The sequence below is a fragment of the Sinohyriopsis cumingii genome, chromosome 3 (genome assembly GCF_028554795.1).
Source record: "Sinohyriopsis cumingii isolate HCF-2022 chromosome 3, ASM2855479v2, whole genome shotgun sequence".
NCBI classification, from domain to species: domain Eukaryota; kingdom Metazoa; phylum Mollusca; class Bivalvia; order Unionida; family Unionidae; genus Sinohyriopsis; species Sinohyriopsis cumingii.
Window position 1 is genome coordinate 109,092,713 of NC_142963.1, and position 25,507 is coordinate 109,118,219.

The 25,507-nt window shown below is 36.1% G+C and overlaps 1 protein-coding gene across 1 annotated transcript in view; it reads right to left on the reverse strand.

Moving 5' to 3' along the window:
* Positions 1-13,810: 13,810 nt before the first annotated feature.
* Positions 13,811-25,507, reverse strand: part of LOC149803552 (sodium-coupled monocarboxylate transporter 1-like) — a 42,819-nt gene continuing 31,122 nt past the window's right edge. The window contains exons 8-15 of the mRNA XM_089953943.1: positions 25,302-25,390; positions 24,513-24,628; positions 20,715-20,782; positions 18,291-18,377; positions 17,584-17,885; positions 15,615-15,715; positions 14,441-14,559; positions 13,811-14,083 (exon numbers count right to left, since the gene is read on the reverse strand). Coding sequence (XP_089810069.1) covers positions 13,811-14,083; positions 14,441-14,559; positions 15,615-15,715; positions 17,584-17,885; positions 18,291-18,377; positions 20,715-20,782; positions 24,513-24,628; positions 25,302-25,390 — 1,155 coding nt within the window. The remainder of the gene's footprint in view (positions 14,084-14,440; positions 14,560-15,614; positions 15,716-17,583; positions 17,886-18,290; positions 18,378-20,714; positions 20,783-24,512; positions 24,629-25,301; positions 25,391-25,507) is intronic.

Here is a 25,507-nt window from a genome sequence, read left to right on the forward strand (position 1 = left end):
ACTCTTTCTAACTTAGCATCATTTTATACTCGTTTTTAACCAGAAGTATGTTTATATAATATACGTATGCGAACACACATTCATTCGAGGATATACATACTCATGCACTAGACGAAAGAAGACAGACAGACATACAGATAGGTGAGAGCCACAAATGTTCTATAGATGCATAGTGTGTCTAACATCGATATTTCTCTAAATTGTCTACTCTAAAATTTCCAACCGTTCAGTGAAATAAAATTAAAATAATCATCAAGGAGACTCGTTCATGAAAAATATAATGAACATTAATAGAAAAGCCAAGGAAATAAATTTAAAATAATCATCAAGGAGACTCGTATATGCGCCTGTCTGTTCAAGCGTGGTTGACACTTGTGCATTTTGAAAAAACTCGAGTTATTTAATGAAAAATATAATGAACATTAACAGAAAAGCAACAGTCTAAATCAATAATAACAAATCTTAAGAAATTATAATTTTTTTCTCGTTGTCGTTCAACCTCCATTAACTGCTATGATCGAATCTGTACAAAATAAACATGTTTTCATTATTCTTCAAGCGAGATAAATTGCAAGAACTTTTTACGCAGCGATACACTTTCGCACAATCGAATAATACAAACTAGAGCATAAGATAGTAATGGAAAGATAATGAAGTTCTGAAATGGGCAGATAATATTTATTTGGAAGCTGTGAGCAGCGCAAGTTAGTGAGAGAAAAAAAGGATGTAAAAAAAATGGATCAAATATTGATAGAATTTCTTTTTAAGATAGTGAGATATCGATCCGGCTTGCATAATGTGAGCGGTCTGTCACATTTTATTGATCTACATCTGCCATCTTAACTGATTGAACTATCCGGAAGTGAGTTGCACCGATATGCTCTCTGGTGTTTTCAAGGGGAGATACTAACCGTGAAACCCCTATAGGGACAAGGGGACTCGAACATGAGTGACGTCACTGTCCTGGACACTAGGGAAAAACGGCAACAGTGCTGCAAGTGGCTGACCTCAATCAGGCGGGAATTTAGTAACGGTGTTGGAGTTAACCTGAATACACGCCACTTTAGGTAGTTTTGGAAAAGGCTATGTGAAATGGATTTATAGGGACAAGGGTTTATAAAGGGGTTTTAGGGACAAACTAAAATAAACTGGTTTTTAGGGACATACATAGACATACACAAAAAACAGATAAAACATACGAAGAAACAAATACTTAGAGAAACACAAAGACAATTATTTTCGTAGGTGGGTTATTTACTCATCATTCTATGGTTTTAGTGTGTACTAGTGGGAGAATTTATCTAAAGTTTTTATATAAAAAAAACAACAATGCACAACAATGATGGATGAACAGACTGACAATTTTTTCCCACATGCATTTCTAAATAAGTACGTGAAGGAAAACATCCCTTCCAATTAAATTTTAACTAAAACATGACCCCGTGGATTGAGAGAGGTGAAAGAACATATATTCATACACTGTCAATAAATACAAAACACACTGTACTTATTATAAAAATCAAGACAAAGAGACACTTACATTGTCTTTCTGGTATATTATCTTTTAGTTATAAAGAAATTTCACGTCACACCAAGGCTAACATATTTGCCCAGATTGTCCATTTTTCCATTTCCTTCTCTTCACTGGCACAAGTTCTTCCTCATCGTCACTTTTCTTTCTCGTCTTGTTTCCTCTATTTTTCTTTGGACACTGCCCAGTGTCATTTTTTCTGACAAGGATAACATGTATCTTGACCTTTCTATCTCTTTACTGGATGAAGCGGACATGTCGGAGACAAATGCACTAATAGGTATAATAAAATTCATCAGCACTTATAAACTTTCGTATGACTCTCATCAAATCACTGACCAGAAGGGTAAGTTTTGTTGATACTTTCGCCTGTGAATTATGCAAAGTTCGATGTTCCTAAGATCGTGTCGTACTTTAGAATGCGAGGCTTGACGTGTCTGACAAGCAATGAGCAATAGGAGTAGCGAAGGAAGTTTCCATAAATATCGGCCATTATACTTGCACTTTTTCCTTGACTTCTTTCTTATTTCGTTATGGATAATGGGAAGGTGTCAATAGGACTGCTTTACCTTCCGGAAAAGGTGTTTGAACAGAGGTGGTTTGAATCTCTTCTAACTCTTCTATGTCTTTTCCTCCTCCTTTGGAGCTGCTGCTACTAATTTTGATTTAGCAGATGTATCTTATTTATCTTAGTACAACTGAGGTTACAAATGTTCGTTTTACGTCATTAATGTTTTCAAAATCAGCTTATGTGGTTCCATTAACTTCCAAAATGAGTTCAGAGTAGTGACAGCTTTAAAAGTCACATTGAAACAAAGTGATTACGTTCCCTGCGATGGTAAACTTACAAAGACACTAAATTTGTCAACCAATCCTTTAAACAAATTTAAAAGACGACACGTACATAGGTTTTCTCCTTTGAAATTCCCGAAACTAAAGCCAGTGTCATGGAAACATTTTCAAAGAATATTGAACACATGGAAATATTTGTATGCAATAGCATACTATTAAATACACTGATATATATCACGCCTTGTGAAAGCTCAAACTCAGTTGTACCCTCGCAGTATCGAAATGCCACAGAAGTGACACCTGAAAACGAACTGTGTTTGATCTATTGTTTGAAACTTCAGAATCAAGAGAAAACGATAGCATTGCTAAACAAAAAGTATGATGTTCGCATCGAATAAACCAAACGCACGTACGTTAAAGACTATTTACCAAGCTGGACGATATTGTTTCGTATCACAGAACAATTACGTGGGCGTGATCGGTCTGTTAATAAACGGGAAGAAATGGACAGAAAAGTGTTAATATAACTTATTTTTGCCCGAGTTGCAACGAGTGACCAAGGATAATAACGACGTATACAATATCAAAATCGTTGCAAGTAAAGATTACGAAAAGTGGGGAAAAGTCGTATCCAAGAATTCAAAGTCCATTGGAAATTATATACAGTTTCAAATATTGGTTTGCAACTTCACAAGTCATTGTCTACAAAAAGAAATAGATTCTCACATTATTCGAAGAACTACCGAAACAATGGATATTGTGTGGTTAGCTTGTTTCCAAAAATCTAAATTTTGTCTCATTGAAGCAGCGGTTGATAACTCAAGTTTGCAACAAGGAGATTAAACAAATGTTGACTACTTTGTTCAGTATTTGTATTCGCTATCTACTTCCCAGTCCCTCGTTGAAATATACCGACAGTAACAACAATGGTAGCCACTCCACCGCCTGTCACAACTCTTCGATTAACCCATTGGATTGCTTGAAAAGTCCTTACTTGATATTGAATGACTCCTGGGAGGTGAGAAACATTGAACTATGAACTATAAATAATGATTAAGTTTGGAATAATGCGACAGAGCAACACATTGTCGTCGTAGAAATGCTCAAGGAACACTTGGACAAAACTTGGCTTTTGTGAAAAGCAAACGACATCCCGCCCAAAAAAGTACCAAACTAACAACTACAAAAACCAACTTCAGTCAATTCCAAACGAATATCTTTAACATGAAAATTCCTTCAGGATGTTATTTTGATGTTCTATATCTCGTCGATACCATGTCAACTATTTTCAATTGCCAGTTGGCAAAACACTCGACAAAATGAAAAAAGATGTACCGATGAGTACCATCCACCTTTTCGTCGTCTCAGATTCTTTGTTGTGTTGGGGTTTCTTTAACCAAAAAACGCTCTATCTGAACACCGAGACAAATCACTCTTTGTTCAGTTCATTGGATTTGTACTTAACAAACAGATCGGCAGAAGCGTGGAGACTTAACCTTTCCGAGGTTACAGAGGTAGTCCCCTGATATGGAAAATAATCAAAGAACACACTCCATATACTTGTCTAGTGTGGAAACCTGACACTTTGGGCGAGTTTAAGAACATAGATTTGATTGTGGACGATGATGCAGACCAAAAGACAAGATTTAGTGACCGACAAAAGAATCTCAGACAAGTGTGTAGTTTAGAAAGTATGGCCCATTTGCACTTGAACCTGTGGATGAAAGACAACTATTCGTTGAATAGGGTGAGACTGAACCTAAGTAGTGCCGTTGTCCAATGGTTATTTCATGCTAACGAGGTAAATAACACAATAATGTGAAACGACATCAATCAAGCTTTGACCAAAACTAAGTCATGTGTCCCATTCGGCGAGAGCAACATATAACCTCATCAGTAATAGTTAACTCTGATTTATTATTAATTGGCATCGTCAAGAATATAGCCCTCGACGGAACTTTTGATCAAATCCCTTTCCAGTTTGCGCTTCTACGTGTCGAAGAGATTAGTCACCTGAAACGGCTATGCGTTGTGTATCAGACCTTTGACCTCTGACTATGAGATAATATCTGACTATGTTTGAATCACATGGTAATTTGGAACCAACATTACACGTCATTTCGTAAGACCTTTCTGCAGAGGGTATTTGTTGGTGGGGGATTTCACTCCAAATCAAGGCGGGCAGGAGGGACATTTCGACACTATATAATCATGTTAATTGTGTGCAACATCCATGGATTCCTCTAGAGATGAAATGCATCAAAGATTTCTTGCTACAGAGTACCAAGACTTCCCGTTTTTCGACTTTCCGAGCGAAATCACTGTTTAGTATTAACTTTGAAGAACGTAAACAACGAATGTATGAAAACTTCATTACTTCCTTATCCATTGCTCGTACACATCTCTTTGGAATCCCGTAGTGTGTGCATACGGTAAACTTCCTCATAGTGTGTGCATAAGGTAAACTTCCTCATAGAAAACCTAAAACGTTCGAGTTTGTCATCAACACGGACGATATTCATCACCCACGAACCGTCTGTGAAGTTGTTTACTTTCCCAATGCCTAGAGCGTAGAATATTCCGATTCCTATGGATAACATTCTTTTTAAGATGACATCATATACTTTAAGGGAACAAATGATGTATCCACTATGGTGAGTGAGCATGATTGTTGTCTTCTCTTCTTCAACGTAGTCATGGATTCCCATTTTAACCTTTAGTGACTTGTAAATAACAGTTTTATCTAGAATGGATGCAAAAATATAAACGTGGCTTTGCGATCATCATGATTATTTGTTTTCTTAATCTCAGAAACGAACTGTCTAAACATGATCTTCATTGTTTCTTTGTTCACGACTGAGTGAGAAGGGTATATTTTCTTAAATGTTGATCTTGAAAAATTGTGTTGTTTGATGTTTTTGAAACAAAAATATTTGCGACATGTTCTTTCATCTTCTTGCTTTCGAATGCGATGATTAAAAAGGGATATGTCTTCATCCAGGTCTGAGGCATTAGAAGATATAAGGAGGTATGTTCGCCATTCTTGTTATCTATCATGGATTCGACAAGAATAAGTTTGCCAGTATCACTGGGAAAATTGAGTGAGGTATTGGCGCTTTTAGAAAGAGTGGAACACTTTCTGAGTCGGGTAGAGATGCGTATGAAAAATTCTATCCGAGCAAAATGAACTGATGATAGATGCAATAAATGAGAAAGTGGACAAGAATAAAAGATCATGGATTGAAGAAAAAAGTTTAAAGGAGGAAGAGCAGTAACGGTGACTATCGTAACAGTGGGAAAGGGGTCAGCAAATGCTGCACCAAAGGGCATGAAATCTAGGAACTGGTGCTGGATCAGCAGCAACATATGTGAGTACATCCCATTGTCTCTCAAGTTAAGAACTGAGTACTGGGTCCAGATTCACCTCATTTTAGGCTCTTGGTTTCCACCAACGCTTGGAGTCGAGCCTAATGGAAACACTGATGTGCTGCCTGTGGAGTCAGGCCAAGGAGGCGTGGTCACTACGACCAGTGTGACTTGTACAAACCCTAGCCCTTTTCAAGGCTTAAACCGATAGCACTTTCCTTGTCACCCATATTTATCAGATACAGATATTATACTCCAATATTGCCAAATAATATTGATATGTTCCCCTGTGTATTTGTGTGCGTGTGTGTGTGCGCGCGCACTTGTATGTTTCGTAAGGCTCTCATAACTCTGACGTACACACCACACTTTTACCCTTCTATCTTTGTTCGATTGTAAATCAGAATATGTGTGTGTGTGTGTGTGTGTGAATACTCGTATTCATTACTCTCCTTACATTCCACTTTGGGATAACATGTATGAAGTTGTGCGTGTGAAATGTCAACCTGTCTACTCTATGTGTTAATCTTCCTTCATCCGCATTCATTTTAAATACCTTCTCATGTTGTATACTGCTAAGTATATGTGGGCGTTGGTCAGTATGAGTATGGGTACTGGTCAGTCAGGTGATGTGTTGGTCAGTAGGTGTATGTGTTGGTCAGTAGTTCTGTGTGTGGTTAGTAAATGTCAGGTGTTTGTCAGCATGCTTTTAACATTTCATTTATCTATGTCCCTATACATTCTTTCAACAAGGATACCTAATGTTACTTCCCTTCCCCTTGTTCTCACACAGGTCACTAGTATTAATCCTATAGACGTTTTAAACATCATCACCACCCATCCCTTTAGGTCCAGACAGCCTTATAATATTGAATCTATAGACTTTTTAACATTTAATTCCCCCTGTTGCCATATGATCCTATTGCTGTAATATTAGGTTGTATAGTGAGTTGTCGAGCAGGAAAAAAAGACAAAAGGAAAGCATACGCTGGAGCTCTTGCTATATCTTGTGATGTTTCCAACATTATTTATGCTTTGTTGACAATTTACACGGATTTCTGAGGCTGATCAATTGCATAAAATATAAGATGTAATAAAAGATGCATCTTTTGTTTCGGTGGAATCTTCACTGGTTACTTCGGCCGCAGCACTGTTATCGACGAATCTCTACAGCTAAATTCAATTGTGTACGTGTATGTAATTCATATATGAGAGAGAGAGAGAGAGAGAGAGAGAGAGAGAGAGAGAGAGAGAATTTTTACGAACTTGGAAATATAAACCATAACCTGTGACCAAATGTTTAATATGTAAATTAAATATACAATGCAGAATGATACTGTTTATTGCAATATTTAAAGTGGACATGATATAGGATCTAATTCAGATTTAGTTGAATCTCTTCTGGCTGCTCTTTCATCCCTTGCAGATTTATGACACATCTGCCACATATGGTTTAGGCACGACATGTACAGTGGCATACCCAGTACGAAGATCACCGTCAAACATTCATTGCTGACGATTAATGGAAGAGGTCAAACGTTTCTCAACCACAGTTTTCATCATAGTAAATATTTTGTACCAGATGGAAGTTGATTATACATAATCCCAAAATTCGATTGACATGAATATGTTTTGATTAAAATCAAGCCATTTTTGTTGCTTTGTACGTCTACAAGTAACAGTTGACAAATTTGTGTACAAAGTTTCCAGGGCATATTTCTCGGAAACTCGGTGCCAACAAATAATTAAACTGAGCCAGTGAATGTGATTTTATATTTTGTTATAACTAATTAAAAAAAAGCAAATCAATCTTTTGCTCCATTTTTCAGTATTTGTTTGTCTTTGACTTGTTGTCAAACTCCAAATTAATATAATCACCCAATTATACATCTGAGATTAAATTTATTTTCTTCAGGTTCAGACATTGTTTAAATGTCTGATTCATATTTGTCTAACTTGCAAAAGTGAAATAATTTTGGGTTTTATTTCGTCCATTGTAACAGGGGATGTCATTCAATGAGTAACAGAACTAGCTCAAACTGCAAAGTTTTTATTTCAGAACTTTCATGAAGGCATTCACGTCTTTCTCTCTCACCAAAAATAATTTCACCCTTGATTTGGGGCCACCTATAAATCTGAGAAATTTTCAATGAAATATCGACAGGCTTGGTCACCACAGCCCATAAAACTGTTGCCTTTTTTCACTATATCTAAACAAGTTATCATAGTATTATTATTAACAGAAAACTCGTCCATTTTCAGTATATTATAAAAAGTCTTCCATTCCTTTATTTTTCAGTGTTGCTCTCAGTAGCTTTAGGTAAAAGACTCCTCATTTGTTCCAGTTTATCATCATTAGTATCTAAATCATTCACCAAACACGAAACCAGAGTTACCCCATTTATCTTCATCGTTGCAACTCATACTTGTTGTGTGTGTACCCCTTTTGGACTGTCAGAGAATCATTCATCGTATGAAAGACTACAATTAAGGAGGATAACTCCAATATCATCCAATATCATGTAAAGTTGTCTCTTAAGAGTTATCTCCTGTTCGACGGTTGGGTGACCATTCGTTGAACCTTGGGGCCCAGCAGAATTATCGAACTTCCTTCCACTCTGTTTAATGTAGCTAAAGGAGTAGGACCTATCACAAATCATTCGCTGAAGTACGAAAAAACACGTATATTTACAAGGTCTTATAGACAATTTTGTAAGAATATGGATATTTGCAGTTATTAGAATAAATCAATATATGTGGGGTTTTATTAAGTGTGTGTGTGTGTGTGTCTGTGTGTGTGTGAGAGAGAGAGAGAGAGAGAGTTACATACACATATAAACTTTGCTCAACACCGCTCAGTATTTTTACTAGTTTGCAGAACATCTAAGCAAACGTTCATTCGTTCAACCTTTGTTACTCCATGATTAAAATGCACGTGCTACGTAGAGGGTCAGTTAGACTTTCTGCCACTATTCTTAAATCACTCTGAGCCAAATTCAGCAAGCTCTAACCATTACCATTCATTATCGTTACCATACAACATAAAATAAATCAACAAAACAACTAAAATGTGTGTTCGGCATTTGCTTCCATACTTGTTTATACTTATGAGATACTCATCCCGTCGATTTCACTTTAACATCGGTCGGAACTATACAACTTAGTCGTCAGTAAACCTGAGATTCAGTTTTCTCGAATGGTAGTTAGGAGCCCTGGCGGCAAGCGATTTCTATTTCTGGATGTTTCTACGTAGTACCACAAAAACGAGGCAATCTTCAGGGGCATGCAAAAGGTAATAAAAGAAGGTAAGCGCCCGGAAGGACAGGGCTCGATTCCACGACGAGGGCCCAGCTGGGTTCTCTGCAGTCTCGTGACGGAGATCTTAAATGTGATTGCACATGCACAGGGCACGGTATGTTGTATTTTTATTCATTTGAACATACCATGCTCAGATATGCCTTCTGCCAATCTGTATACCGTACAAATGTGTAGAAGCGAAAACACTTATGCTTGGCTTACAAAGAAATACAGTGTAGAGTGACAAGAGCTGTACAACGGAATAATGTAAAGCACACGCTCATAAGCCTTGAACCGGAAGCAGGACTTATTCCTGTACAAAATGGGGGATTGACGTCTGAGCCAGCAACGCGCAAGGCTTGTGGGTCGCAAGCGAATTTCTGAGCCTTTCAGCAATGGATGTGGACCATATACTTAAAACGCGCATCAGGGAAACTGTAAGCTAAGACATATCTGTTTCTATTTGGCATTATATAAGCTTAATGACTTGTTCAGACTGGGATTATTGTACATGGGTCTGAACACGGTTCAGGTCTCTTATCGAGTGGCAAAACCCCGCACCACATTAAATAGGCAAACGACAAAAACCCGAGCACTCGTTCGAGCAGCAGTGCAAAATGCAAGCGCGAGAGGCCCACTCTGGCACTGTGCTGCATCATTAGTGTGAAAGACAAGTGCGACAAGCCCATCTGTCACCAAGGGCCGCACAGCTTGATAATGTTACCGACTCGTCAGTCAAACGTATTAGGGTAGCGCCTACATCACATTGGTTGATGTTACGCTTAGTGTTTGGGCTAAATCTTACAGAGAAGATGGGGTTGTGCTTACGATAAAATGCTGTGGCCCGTTATGAGCAACACGAGATTGTTACTGAGCCCTTTTTGGCAACGGACAGGCTAGCGTGGTTATAAAACTATGACACACTAGAGGTGTAGATTCTGGTCATAGTCTTCGAAAAACATGACAAAATTGCTGCTGCTTTACTGGCCAAACAAAGATCTTCGGGTAGGTGGAAAAGACCATTCCATTCCTCTGTCTATACCCAGTGGCTGCATAGCTGGCAGCAGAGTGGAACGCTTCTGAAATTCACTCCAGCCGTTGTCTGCTCAGCATCTTTTGGCCCCACACTCAAATATCGAACTCCATAGAAAGACTAAAATCAAACCTATCACCCAAGAAATCCAGATGCACAAATGGACATGTGCTCCAAATACCACCCCACATGTTTACCCAGAGTCGATATCAGATGGACCTCAGATGGTCGAGAAAAGAGATGCAGACTCAAGAGGCCTGAAGGAGGAAGTAGATAAGATGAAGGAACAAAAGTGGACCTGGGGTCACCTGGAGAGATGTGCATTAGACAGACCACGGTGGCGAGCTCTGGTTGTGGTCTTATGCGCTACTTCCTGCGAAGAAGATTAACTAATTAACAAAACAGACCCTTGAGAAACGCAGCCTAAACGCCAACCAAGATTTTACATAAGGAGGTCTGTAGAAATCGCTCACAACCGACGAATCCGACAGACCTTGGGAGATGTGCTTGGCTGACGCCGAGGTTTGGCTGCTGCGCCTTCTTGGTATTGTTTTCGACATTTTGACAACTTGTTTGTCAGTTTGATTGAGACCCTTAGGATGCCGTCACATAAAACATTGACACTAAACGAGTACCAAAGAACCAGCCGATGCTACGGCCAGGCCGTACTTACTAACATTTTCTTTCGGTCCGACGCGTGCATTCTCAGCTTAGAAACGTTGATTTCCCTTAACAGACACATTTTGGTTAGTCGGTAACCACCGATATCTCTGCCAGGGAGGAACTCTTCGCTGGGTACCAGATATCTCAGTTGTGTACGTAACATTAGACAATATCACCATGGTTAGCGGAAAGTACGGAAATGAATGTGTCTGGTTACTATTCATTGGATTCAACGCAAAACTTTAGGAACGTTAGTCATCTTAACACAGATCAACCATTTTGAGACCCTGAAAGGGAACAGCGGTTAATGGAGTCGGTGCCGTCTCCTGGCCTTACGGAGGGTTACCGGGGGCTTCTTTTTCCTATGTGTACTGGTCTGCGCAGGGGATTGGCAAACTATCGACGCATGTCAAGCTTTGAATTGCTTCGAGAAACATGACAGAACTACACGCTGTAGGGTATCGGGATTCCTATTTCCTCCAATCGAAATATATGAAGCTACGGTCTATAGACGACGCCTGGTCTGAAGTTATGGTAATGAAACAAGAGAATACAGAAAAATTACCTCACCTGCTTATATAATTTGAATTAAAAAAAAAAGAAAAAGAAAGCAAAACAACTGGATTCAGACCAAGAACGTGAACTATTGGTTTTAATTTCGGTTCTTGTAGTGATCAACTGAATGCCATAAATTAACTTTAATGTAAAATCCGATATACATCAATCATATCCATCTTACTTCCCACCTCCATTAATGTTTCAGGTTTCGTTGCTAGATATACAAGGTATTTTAAGACAGATACCGTTTTCGTTAATAACAGATGAAAAGGGTGTAGGAGCGCCATGACCTATGATCGTCGTGAGAACAAAAATAAAATAAGTTGATTGAATCAGTTGACGAAAATTGATCGTTAAGGATTTAAAACTGAATTACATATTGAATTAGGTGTAAAACATCTTGGATTTGGTGTTAGAATGATTGAGTTAGAAACGGAAATCGATACTTACATAAAGGAGTTTGATGTAAAACCATGTAGCTTTCTTCCTGGTGCATTTTTTTTAGAGAAACCAAGACAACCTCAAATTGGTAATTTTTAACATTATTATAACACACACACACACACACACCAATTCCAGTGACAATGGACCGTATAAAAATATGGTTTATTCTCAAGGTTTTCAACTGAGGAAACAGTTTACAGGAGACACAATGTATTTTTTGACGAACAACAATATCATATTGTGATTACTAAGATAAGAATCGGGAACTTTTACAATGAATTTCTTAGTATCTGGATTTATCTTAGAAGTACAGATGATAACACATTGCAGTGTAATAACAATATATTAGCCAACGTTCAACCTTCTTTTTATCTACCTACTAATCAGCAGAAAAGAAGCCGTTTATGCTCTCAAACTGTATATTTGTTTTCTGTCTGATGATCAGTTAAACATTCAAAACAATCATGTTTTATGCATAAAATAAATATACCTAACAGAGCGTCCCAATATGAAAATAATTGGTGGTGTAACTTACTGTGGAAAACAGATTTGCATTAGAGTGGACAGAGACTGGATATATATACGTTTTCGACTACATCGTTAGGGCTCGTACAAATAATTAGAAATGAGCTGGGAACAATTTTCGAAGTGGACGAACATTAGACACCAAACTTAATATCTGGGACACTGGCTGCAATATCAGTGCGTAATTTTTCTTTCTGAATCTTAAGACATTTTATCAGTGCTTTCAATCTCTAGAAAGATTCTTTATGTACACCTAATCAGTTTCAAATATTTTATTCCGGCAAAATAAACTTATTATGTACCTGTCTGGTGCGAGATAAAACTGCATGATGTCATACTTATGATATAATACTTTCTTCACTTTAATGCTATAATCTTATGGTTGTAAGACCTGAGTATTATATTCATTTCGTAGTCATTTTCAATTTGGTTAAATAGTAAATTTGTGTACATTTCGAAATTTCATCACGGATTTTTTAAAATTCCCTTCAAGATTTTCGTCTAGTTTTTGTCTGTTTTTAATGAGCAGAGCTTAATGTGAAGACCACAAAACTCATTCAAACACCATTAAGCTCATCATTGGAGAATTGTTGTTTCAATGCAGATGCTTAGCGAATCAGTATATGTTATGGGTAGCGCCATTCTATCATCACTTTTGGTTTTCAAGATATAGTAGTAAAATTTTGTATATTTGCAAGTTGCTTAAGGGAGCCACTACAGAGGCTAAGTAAACTGGTTTGGTTAATTTAATTTTCATATTTTTCAAACAGACTTATATTAAGTTATCGTAAATAATTGATTCTTTGTAAATAATTGATATTTCGGCCATTACAAATAAATACCTACATGTGCATGCACATGTAATAGTTATACGTTTCCTGATAATCTATTTACTAAATACAGCTCTTACACTATAATTAATTTGAGAAACTCTTTGTCAAAATCATTTGTTACTTTTTTGTCTCAAACTTATCACCAATTCTATGTAGAATTTTAACCAAGTTTGTTTATCAAACTAGAAATCTTTTTTTAGTTTAAGCCAAATTAATTTCAATTATATTAAAATCTTAAAGTTTCAATAGCAAAGAACATATTTCTCTTTGGTTTTCAATGCAAATAATAGTGCTGGTACAATTTTGTTTCCTTTTTGTACACGTTTATTAACTTCTGAACTGGAGATACAACATTTTTTATTTAGAAATCATTTCTCTAGAGTTAATGGGTAGTTGTAGCATAGGCTTCGCCACTAGCGCTTCGCGATTCATATACACACTTGTGTTTGAGAGAGATTTTCATTCGTGTTGAAATACAGTAGGAATTACAAAGCAAATATGTTATCAAAAACCACTGTTAGATCATACGAAGGTATAACTTTTAAACCAATTAAGATTTTATAATGAAATTAATTTTAGTTTTTATATATCTGATTCCAGAGTGTTTTACGTATTGACAATCATACCCTTAGCCCTCTGGTCAAGATCACAACTTAGAATAATCCAAGTCAGTGCAGTGTGTTCTTGTCCAGACTGTTACTGTATTACCTCAACATATATTTTGATGAGTCACAGAGTCATTGGTAGGGATAAGCCCAAATAGTTACATCACAAATTAGTACAATCTTGCGTTCCTTCTTCGGTCTCTCTGTATGGTGGTGGTGAATCATCATTGGTTCCATTACAACTTCCTACGTCGGAAAAAGTCATGTTGTCGATGCCATGGTTCTTTTTCTCCTCTTTTGCATTGTGCCAGATCACCTTTTCAGTCATTTTTGGGGATATTTCACTTGTGGCTATTTCAACGTCAAAAAATGCATCGACGTCATTCTTTTGCAAATCAAGGGCTGTATGCCGGACATCGGAGTCTGAGATCTTCATCTGAAAATTGCATATATATATATATATATATATATATATATATATATATATATATATATATATATATATATATATATATATATATACTCTTATCTGAATGGAATCGTATAGCTTTTGATAAAAGTAATGTATTTTAATTTCATCAAATCCAACTAAAAACTTATGCAAATTGTTTAATGGCTGGAAAACACCAATGAGTTTAGGATAAAACCATTCATTTAACATATCTTTGATTTAAATTTGAGAATATAATTCTCTGCATATATTTTTGCATGATTGTATGTAAGTATGGGGGGGGGTAGGTAGGTATTAGATATGAATTTATTGAAATGCAAATAACTCATCAGAAAAACTTACCAGATCATATCTGACTCCAAGCCTTAAGGGCCTGCGTATCTTTTCTGGCAGAAAGGGAAAGAATATGTCAAACAATGGAACCATCAGTTTGGGATCTAGGTCTCTAGGCTTGGTCCGACCTGTGATGGGTAAAAATGTGTATATACCTTTACCATATTTTGAAACATCCACATTTAACGAGAGATCAGAATAACTAAACTGTGAAGATTTTAAGCATATTTGTAAAATACATATGAACGAATTAGAAACTGATTAAAAACTAGATAACTATATATGCTAATTTCACATTTCAACAGATTGTAACTATTTTATATATAAAGTAAAATATATTTTAAAAAATCCTTTACAGAAGTACTATTAGTTTCGTAGAGAAATCACATCGAATATTGGAAAGTTAAGGTCACTTTTCTTTCATTGAACTTGTCATGTTTTGATAATCCAAGTTCTCGTTCTCTTTCCCACTTTATGGTTTTCTGTCTCTTTTCTTTACTTTTATCTTTTCTTCTTATTTGTATTACACCATGATGACTTCTTATATTATATAACTTGGAATCTACTAGGTTGGTATACCTTATATGAGTGTGATTTTTTGAATGCCGCTATATGGTGTGAATGTATTATGGATTTCTTAACTAAGTCTGAACTGAAATTGACTTTAATTATTTCTTGTTTGTGCGGTTTAAAACCACTTTTCAGCATGTGGTATGTTATACATGGCGGCCAGTACGTGTTTGGTGGAATAAGACATAATCGCCAACTATGCGGAAGCTACTGGCAAGCTTCCTCACGTGCCCGTTGCCCAATCTGAAAATGAATTTAACTTGGAAAGAGGTACAAAAGACTTAAAACTAAAATATGCAAAATGCATGAAGATAACATGATGTCAAATGCACTTTAATTTTGATCAAATTATAGCTTGTTAATATCACGCTTTTCATCCTAATTAGTATTCTGACGTAAGTGGCGTTATTTCCTAACATACGTGGTGTAATTTAAGTAATGCGGTCATACAAGTTTTGAGCCCAGCCTTAGTCATATCTGGGCCAACATTTGGTATGTTCATAAAAAATGCATATAAACATGAAAAACTACAAGAGGAAACATCACTTGTGTGTAGATGTATTTTTTTAATAACATAACTGATATTTGAATCGGGGCAAACTTCGAATCGTACCTGTTATTAAGCTGACAATCAACCCTATGACGACTGCTGTTAAAACTGCTGTTGCGCTATACCAGATGTAGGACAGTGTGTATAGTTTGTACAGCGGCCCGCTAAAGAAAATGAAATGAAAAAAGTGAGTAGGATTTGGCCAGACATTAAACGTGTACATGAAAAGAAAAGTATAGAAAAGCAGCAACAATAACAACTAAAAATCACAGCATGAATCATCCATTAACTTTTTTTTTATCATAATGGGCGACATATTTATATGTGCTATTTATTTTGTTCATATCTATCAGCAAACATGCAATTTTTCCGTTGACAATATGTTGGATTTGGCAAGAGAGAGAGAGAGAGAGAGAGAGAGGTATTACTTTTACCATTGTGCAAACAATGTAAATTTAACATACCAAAACACAAAATCATTGGTGAAGTGGTATGTACATTCGGTAGTGAAACAGTTTAAATTCGAAATCCGATTAAGCTAGCTTGAAGCAGACACTCTTTCTCTTGCAATTTTAAATCGTACATCCATAATTTAGAGCATTTCCGGACCACTCATAATTTTTAAAGTCAAGAATAAGCCCAGGTACTTGGAATTTAGTATACACTGGCACTGTCCTATACAGTGAAGGGCTCCAAGTGGCCTATTGGTCTAAGGTGGTCACCTTTACATATCACTCCCACATTCTATCCTCGTGAGTTCAAGTCTCGCCTCGACCAACTTGGTATGCCAGGAATGTTCCTTTATGAAATATATTTGCTTCCTTGTATCACAAGACCAAACCTCTGTACCTTGATTTGCAGAATAAAGACCATTACCTTTTTTGTATTATAATCTCGTGTAGTGATACGATGTTTCTTCGTAAAACCTCTTCTTCACTGACGACGACAATCATAGACCACTCACATTTTTGTACAATGCATCTCGTGAAGAGATACGATGTTCCTTCGGAACACTTCTTCACTGGACATAAGTAAATCACCCGACCGAAATAATAGTTAACACATTTTCAAAGGATGTAATTGTCTTCAGATTCGGTCCACTTGCCCAGAGCTAACTTGTGAAACATTTAATGAATGCCACTTAGAAATCACAGATTACATAGGTTAAATACATTCAGCTTCATCAATGCATTATTTACTTAATATTGTACTCTTAACTTCTAGTATCAACAAATAATCATCAGCAAATTATACTGAAGGGACATAATCAGTTTTCTATCAATGGGAAATAATGATCATTTCAAAGCTGAACACCTGTCAGTTCGACTGTCCCACGTTTACCCAAAGCTTCAGCTATTTATGCGTCGCTAAATTTATATGGTCGGACGATAAACCAATACCAAATACAGATCCGTTTAAAAGTCAAGCATGCTCAAACTGAGTTTTAACAGTTAAAGCCAAGAACTTTAATTTGCTCTATGATGCAGTTATTTCTTCAACATTTAATAAATGTAAAGATTTATGTCTGGAAATGTATTAGGGCATAACAAGTTTGCATACAAAAACTAGACAACTTAATATCACAGGCAAGAGACATATAAAAACGGCAACCGTATATTTTCCATTTTTTCTGATCAACAGAATCACATATCCTGACATGGGTTTTATAAATGTCTATAGGAATATTTTATCACTCGTTCTAAAATATTATAGAATTATTATAATGAAAAATGGTGTTATTACTGTCTCTGAGGAATAAAGAAAACATCCTAAAAAAGAACACAAAACAGAAAACAAATTTTAAAAAAAAATACAATCCCCCCCCCCCCCTCGACGATTTCAGTTAAATTGGCACTCTTTCTCAAAGAAATATAACTCATTGACTTCAAGGTCAATCTGCATGTACTACCTGTGTCAACGGCAGTGCATATTACATTTGTTGGAACTTGTGTTTTGTACAACGAAAGTAAGATACCATTAAACTTCTAACACTGAAAAAGCGTTACTTGACTTCGGAATTGATAATACCTACTGATCAACATCAGATGCTGCAGTAGTTATGGCCTCTGTTACGTTCTGACCAATACTCAATGTAGTGGAAATGATTGACGATGCAGTCGAAGCGCTGGATAGATCGACCAAAGATGTCACAGAAGCAACCGTTGTGCTGTTCATATTGACTAGTGATGTTAAAGAAGCAGCCGTAGTTGTCAGGTTCCAGTTACATTGAGACACATCCACAAGGGACTTGGGTATAGGTGGTTTGACAATCTGAGTTCCGATGCCAATCCAGAACATGAAGGCAAGGCTAGAGAACAAACCAGCGTAGGCACCCTGTTGTCAGACAAATTGTACATTTTTCTTTCATTGCTCTGAATGTAGGGGACTTTTTAGAACTTTGAAAAGTTTACTTCCAATATGAAAAAAAAATGCTTGTACAACTATGTGCTTGGAAAATCATTATTACAGAATTTAAAGATGGAAAGACAATCCATTAAGAACTTGCTTAATTTAAATGGAGAGACACCAGGGGATTATTGCATATTCACTTTGAAATTTGTTTACCCTAGCTCGAATGAATTATTTTCAAACAACATTCACACATTCAGTTTGAAATATTGTAGATATTAGGTGTATGAATGCATCAGCGTTCCCACCCCGCAATAAAAGTCTATGAATTTCAGTGACTAATACATATAAAATAATGAAAATTTAAGAAATATAAAACGAATTACTTACGTACGTATTCGCCCAGGGGAAGAACATCCCTAGTATGAAAGTTCCTAGGAGAGGGCCACCGATCATACCGAACAAGGACAAGGCAGCCTAAAAGTTATGAAGAAAATACAGCTCTGAAACATAACCTGTTAGTCTGGCTTTCATTAATTTATTCATTCCACCTGAGATTGTATGTTTTCGTACTGCATTCAGTAGGAACCACTCTATTAAGAAAAGCACGTCGGAAATACTTCACTTGCCCCCACTGCATATTCATGTACTTTTATTGCCAAATGACGCCACGTGCACATCACACAACATCGTAGCATTTACTATGGGCAAATCGGATGAGATGACGTATTCTTGTCCTAAATATTCACACGGTTCTTTTTAAGCCTAAAGCTCATTAGAGAACTTTATTTTACTGAACTTGTGCAAACATTGTAACCAAGGCATCATATACTTTTGATATGGTTCTATTTTACCTAACATACTTAGCATGAAAGCGAGTTCAGCCGTTTTCTGGCGATTTCCTCCGTTTTACGCCGTTTCACTATATCGAAGTTTGCAAGATTGAATTTTGTGGAAAAACCACTTGGTGTTCCGATTGTCCTGCATGCTGAGTGACGAGATTATTGCTCCATACCAGACTCACAAGATACATGCACCTCAAGTGGAATACTTTGTAAGAAATATGTTACTTGGGTTATCATTATATATATATATATATATATATATATATATATATATATATATATATATATATATATATATATATATATATATATATATATATATATATATATATATGAAATCAAGTGCATTAGTTTTAAGTTCAAATACAGAACGATTGCATTAGTTATGATAGTCATTAGCTAGGATTCAAACTGTAAAATATGTGTCAAAGATTATTTTCGTTTGATGGAAATGGTTACATTTTAATGAAACTATTCCAAATTTTGTTGTAAGTGACTTTGCAGGAACCAACAGAATCACGCTTGTTTGATTTTGCATCCTACTCAAAATACAAGAAATAGAAGTCAATAAACATTTTATTTTCTGTTGAAGACTTAGTGGTGCTTTTCATGGAATAAAAAAAAAAACAAAAAAAAAAAAAAAAAAAAAAACGTCACTGGCAAGCAGATCTCCAGAAAACTCAAAAACACAATTTTAATGATTTCATTAGGGACTACAATAGGATGCAGTACAGCTAATTGGTTCAATTAGTGTGGAGATATCTGATAGGTTAAACCACCGGGTCATTCTGTTTGGTCAATACTTTAAGGCCGAGTACGAGGAAACTACCTTTAGCCAATTGATCTCTCAGCCTACCGCGGCGACTATGAACTATAGCATAACATAAATTGTTATGGCAGGCTAACTAATTTAATCATTCAAATGTTCGTGAATGTAAGTAGTAATAGGAACTGGTGTGTGAGTCTATGGGAAATACATTAGAGACAAGGATCTATGTACTCTGAGGAGAAAGTGGAATTTGATGTGGATGAGCTACAGTGTTGTGAATGCAAAATTTTGACAGGGATAAATACTTCCAGAGAAATACACACCCTTATAAACCAATGCACAAGGAGCAAGATTTAAGTTATGGTATGATGAATAACATATACCTACAAGCCATCACAGACCTTCTTACAAAATAAAGTGTGGGAAGTGGGTATGATATGGTATGGCATGGTATGTCTAGGTACGACATACGGTTTCTCTTGAAATATTTTGCGGAAAGAAACCAAATAAGTGAGAGTCACCATAAACGGAACAATAATCATTTACTTGAAAATAGGAACAGTAGATTTAAAAGATTCCGTGATCTGCTTGTTTTAAAGTTTTTGGCTGAAGCTTAATAGATTCTCTGCGACAATAGTATATATACAACATATTTTATTTCAACGTTCATAATAAGTAAGTGTCGGTATTAAAGAATAAAACTGGAGACCATCTTCTAACTGCATAGGATTTCTTCCTCCAAAACTCAAAGAGATATTTTATGAATTTTTGTTTCCCGTATTTCAAGAAGACAAAAGTCAGCTGAATCCTGTTGAGAAATATATATTCGGGAGACGGAATGATACAAAAGACGGAATGAAGCAATTGAATAATCAAGGCAATCAAATCTTCTGTTAATCAAATAAATTACACATGGGTAAATCAAACAAATATAAATAAATATTAAAAGCAATTTGGAAAGCTGATTTCAGTACATGGATTGGGCAAAATAGTATTACTAACCGTGGAGAGAGAGAGAGAGAGAGAGGAGTGAGGGATTTCTCGACATAAAAAGGGGTGTTGTTTCCATGCTATACTTTTATTCACATTTTCATACGCACACAACATGTGCAGGAGATGCAATAACACCACAGAATTAATAAATCTATATGAGGATATTGGTGAAGAAGAAACTTGAAATAACACAAAGAACAAACAAACCTGAAGCACGCTCCCAAGAAGTGATGCAACGTATGTTAGACCAATGCATATTACACCAAATATCGCAGCTGTAAATGAAAAATACAATGGCAGTCTTAGTATATTTTTTTTTAATTCATAAACAATGACAACGTATATATTTTACCAGCGAAGCATTGTCAAGAAAGGTTGGTGTTTTCGAGTGAAACAGGTCTAAATAGCTCTAAATAGTCATAGGAAATCTGCTTGTTTTTAAAACAAGATATAACAGGAATTTACATTGTTAAATAGCTAGTGGTCACGTGAATATAATGGAATTTGACTCTGTATCTATCCTTCTATAATGTACGCCCAAATGCGGACAGGTTTGTTCAAGATCAACACCAGTAGATTAGAACAGTATCAATTAATGTGACATAAACTCATTACACATAGGTGAATATAGTATGGAGCTTATTTTAAATACAAGTACATTCAAATTCACGTAGAGTTGATACATCGGTTGAGCTAGCTTATAGCATAATATAAGCAAAGATTTGCAAGAAAATGACACCAACCTTCAGATTGCAGACGACTAAATCGTTAAATATTATTTGTATAAATCTGTTAATGGTTGTTAACAATGATTCACTTGTACTTTGAAACAAATCACATACCCTCAGAACATCGAGGAGTTCGAATTACAATTTTCGTATATAAAGTTTTATGTGTACTAGCAGAAGAACATTAAAATAATGAAAGTCATCTTAATTATTTGCATCAGCAAGTTGCACAAAATCTCTTCCAAATCTAAAGTATGCTATCTTCTTTCTTCTAAAGACAACCTGTCCTTGGAGGTCCTAAATACTGAAATGTTTTCGTCGAAGGAAATTTTAGACCCTGATCTGCCATTACATGATGCACCAGCAGATCAGATTCATTGCGGTTCGCCATCGGGTGAAACTTATAACTCAGGAACTACATCAGCTGTGGCAACTGTTTCGCCATGCATCGGTGAGCAAACGGAAACGTAATCGAAAATAACCTCATGAACTCCTTTATGTAAAATTTTCCTTCATACATAACCCTTTTTTATTCTCGGACATGATGAAAAACTGATTATTGCATTTTGGTTTCTTAGTGCTATGTATTAAAGTAAGCAGGAGTGAGTAGTATGTAAAATGTTGGTCCTAGCTCATGAAACATTACCTGTATAGTGTTTGTTTATTTCCGTGGCTCCAGATACGAGTAATACTTAGAACATTTTTGAAAAGCTCTGTACCACTAAAATGTGATTATCAACTGTTTTAATTTTTTAATTTTTTTCAAAACCCATACATGGTCTCAGACATGTGACCCTTCACTATTCCTGTTTGTAAAGCGGCTCACCGTTATACAATCATCTAACAATTTATTCTTTTAAGAAAGCTGACAAATCATCAACCTCAAGCCTGTTTAAAAAAAATTAAATGCCTTTTTAAGAAAATGTTTGGTTCGGCCTGAAAGTAGACGCAGTTCTTGTACTGTCTGCTTACGTACTTCCTTAAGTTGTTTTCCGAACAGTTTTGTCGTGCCAAAAGGTGCGGACAGCAACGCCAATGAATGATCCCGCTTTAGGGCGGACAAGCGCATGCAATAGTCTCTTCTCACGAGATCCAGGTAAGCCGAAACTATCAGGGCCTTAGCCATCGTGTGACAAGTGGCCCTGTTGAAGACGGCCGTGGATTCTCATGCACGATGGCTTCTTGCTGTTTTGGGGAGTTGAAAAATTGTTAGCGAAACCAAATCTAGAATCGAGGAAGTATCGATCATGTTTAATGTAGGTCGCGTGCAAGAATTTTTGTCCACCTTGTCAAAATATGGTTTATTTTATTGCACGCCATAACGTATTTGTACAAGAACGGTAGCTCAGTGATGATCATCTATGAGTGTGTGCGGTACCAGCGTGGAGTAGAACGAAGCTAGTGTTTAGATATCCGATAAGAAAGCAAAGCATTGAAATCGCCTGGATCCCGTTTATCGGCAAGGTGGTCAGAGATTTGCTTATCTTACAGAGGCCGTGAAAGAAAGCGGAAGGATGGCTGCTTCATGTTCGAAACTTGTAAATGACCGGTCAGGGCTCTTGGAAACCGGCAGAAAAGAAGGTTGTCCTCTTTGGGCACTAAGTTAACAGCAGAATAAAACATCCCGGACATATGAATGGTACTGTGCTTTTGTGGGGGTGGGGTGGGTGCCGGGACAGTGGCAGGGACGAAGTCGTGCCATTACTGCTGTGTACGGTTTGATATATTCTTCATTCATCTATATGTAGCATGTTTCGTCTTTCTGCGATAATTGGATTCAAGAGCTAGCTGGGCTTCTTCCTAACGTAAATATGAACTCAGGGAGTTGAATAAAAGGATATGATGTTTAGAACTTATTAGTAGTAATAATATTCAAGACGTTTGAAGAAGAAAAATATGGCGCTGGCCTGTTGGATCATGTGTTGGGGAGCTTTCTCAAAGACATTTAAATGGTAGTAAGCATCTGCTGGGAACTAAGCTAGTTATTTTATATTTTTAAAAAAAAACAATCAAAAATGGTAATGAATCAACCCAGCTATTTCCAGAAAATACACCAGTGAACTAGCATTTTCGAAAAAAAAAAAAAAAAAAAAAAACGGTGGATGGTTTTGGTCAGAAGAGCTAGCTTTCCTTAAGCAAATACAAATAGGCGTGGGCCGGATTTTTGCTAAAACATTTGGAAAAAGATATAGGCGAGTATTGGAATTAATTAAAAGTAGTGTTGACTAACGTATTAAAGGGATTTAAATAAATGTTTTGAAAGCTGGATCGAATTGCTTTGCTGAGACGGACATTTTTTTTCAAAAAGATCGTAGAGGGTAAAATGTTGGTGAGTCAACTTCTTAATGTGAATGAAGAGTCACATGTCTGAGACAGGTGAGCAAAGGACATAGGAATACCGGAAAATTTTAGATGTGGATCTTAGTGGGCATGAGCTTTTATAAAACATTTTAAAGATATTAAGCACATTGATTGCATTGGAAAATATCATAATACTGGTAATTTTCTTCGAGCTTGGATAAAAATTTGACATAATACTGAAAGGGCTCAGTTTGAATTGTCCAAAAGAAAACGACAGTATAGACCAGGATAAAGTAACTGGATTTTAGTATCACCCTTTACAATTCTGAACGCAGCATTTTTATTAAATCGTCTCTACGATTTTGTGCAAGAATGATTACATTATTCGCTTGTAAATTCAACTGTACTGGGTGCAGTTTCTTTCTGGCTATGTATTATCGAACTCAACTACACAGAGTGTGATTTCTTAGATTATGAGATCCAAATCCTAATGTCTAAAAATCGAGTTATGAAAATATATATATATATATATATATATATGTATATATATGTATATATATTGTACATTAAACAACAGCATTGTAGACAATAACAAAGTCTTAAATGAATAGTGGTCCATTGTAGTCGAGTGATCTGAGGCGCTCGCCATCATAGAACACTCACACATCTAATCACTGACCGCTTGAGTTCCTGTTTTGGCACCACCAGGAGAGAAATCTTGCCAGTGCATCAAACCACACAAGACTAAGTCTTATATGAGAATTCTTTGCCTCGAAAAGGATTGATTTGCTTGTAAAATTCGCACACAACCTTTCTCAGCCGTACATCACAGAAACGACGCATTATTATTATTATTATTATTACTGATGTTAGTTCTGATCTGCTGTAAATAATTACCCGCACATTGGCGTTTCAATCTTTCCATGGAAGTGGTTAAATAAAATCAAAATAAACAATATGATTGCAACACACTTACCTATGATCTTTGACACGAACGTTGCCCTCTCCTCTCTCATGTCCTTGAAGAAGTATGCCCTAATTACATCCTGTAACACACATGCTGCAATGGCTGTAAGACCAGATGAGATCGTGCTACAAAAGATATGACTAGGAATAACTTTGATATTCACCATTCAAATAGGTGGTCTTTCATTCTATAATTAGAGAAATTTAATGTTAAACACATCATTCGATCAGTAAAAACAAAAGATGATATCAGGGACACCTTTCGCATGAGAGGTCACTTCGAAAGCAATTGTACAAGAGAAACATCTCATTGCATCTCGGTGAGCAGAATACGAATGTTTATACAGAAAAGAAAGTAAGCAAGAAGAATATAAAATAAATACGTGACCTCAACGTTAGTCTGATAACATGTGCGGATTTTGTATAAATTCGGAGTCCCACTTTTTATAATTTTCAGCCGATTAAGGTTAGTGTTTTCTTGAGGATTTCTTTAAAAACGTTTGCAATTACTACTTCAAAGAGATTTAAGGTTGTACGTAAATATCAATAACATTTTTGATTCAATAGTATTTAAAATTTGATATACAAGAAATAAAATCGTTTACAAATTAACATGATAAAACAAAGATCCTGTCTAAAGAAATTAAAATTTAAAGGACTCCAAAAATATATTATGCTACAAGTTGGACAGCTGTTTTTGTCCCTTAAGTCTATAATTTTTAGGTTTTACCCGAAACTTCAATCGGTTTTCCAGTTGTTTTTATTTTTGTATTTCACATACTTGATGACATTTCCATACCTCAGAGCTCCGCTGAATAATGCTGCAACAAACAATCCAGGAACACCAGGGACATTCCCCATTACGTCCATCACAAACAGAGGTAGCAACTGAAATTGTGCAAAAATCAAATTCGTGTATTTAGATACAGTACAATTTTTAAAAGCCGATAGTAGATGCACATCAGGAACCTAAAAATTCATTTAATCTAATAAAAGTACTCTTCA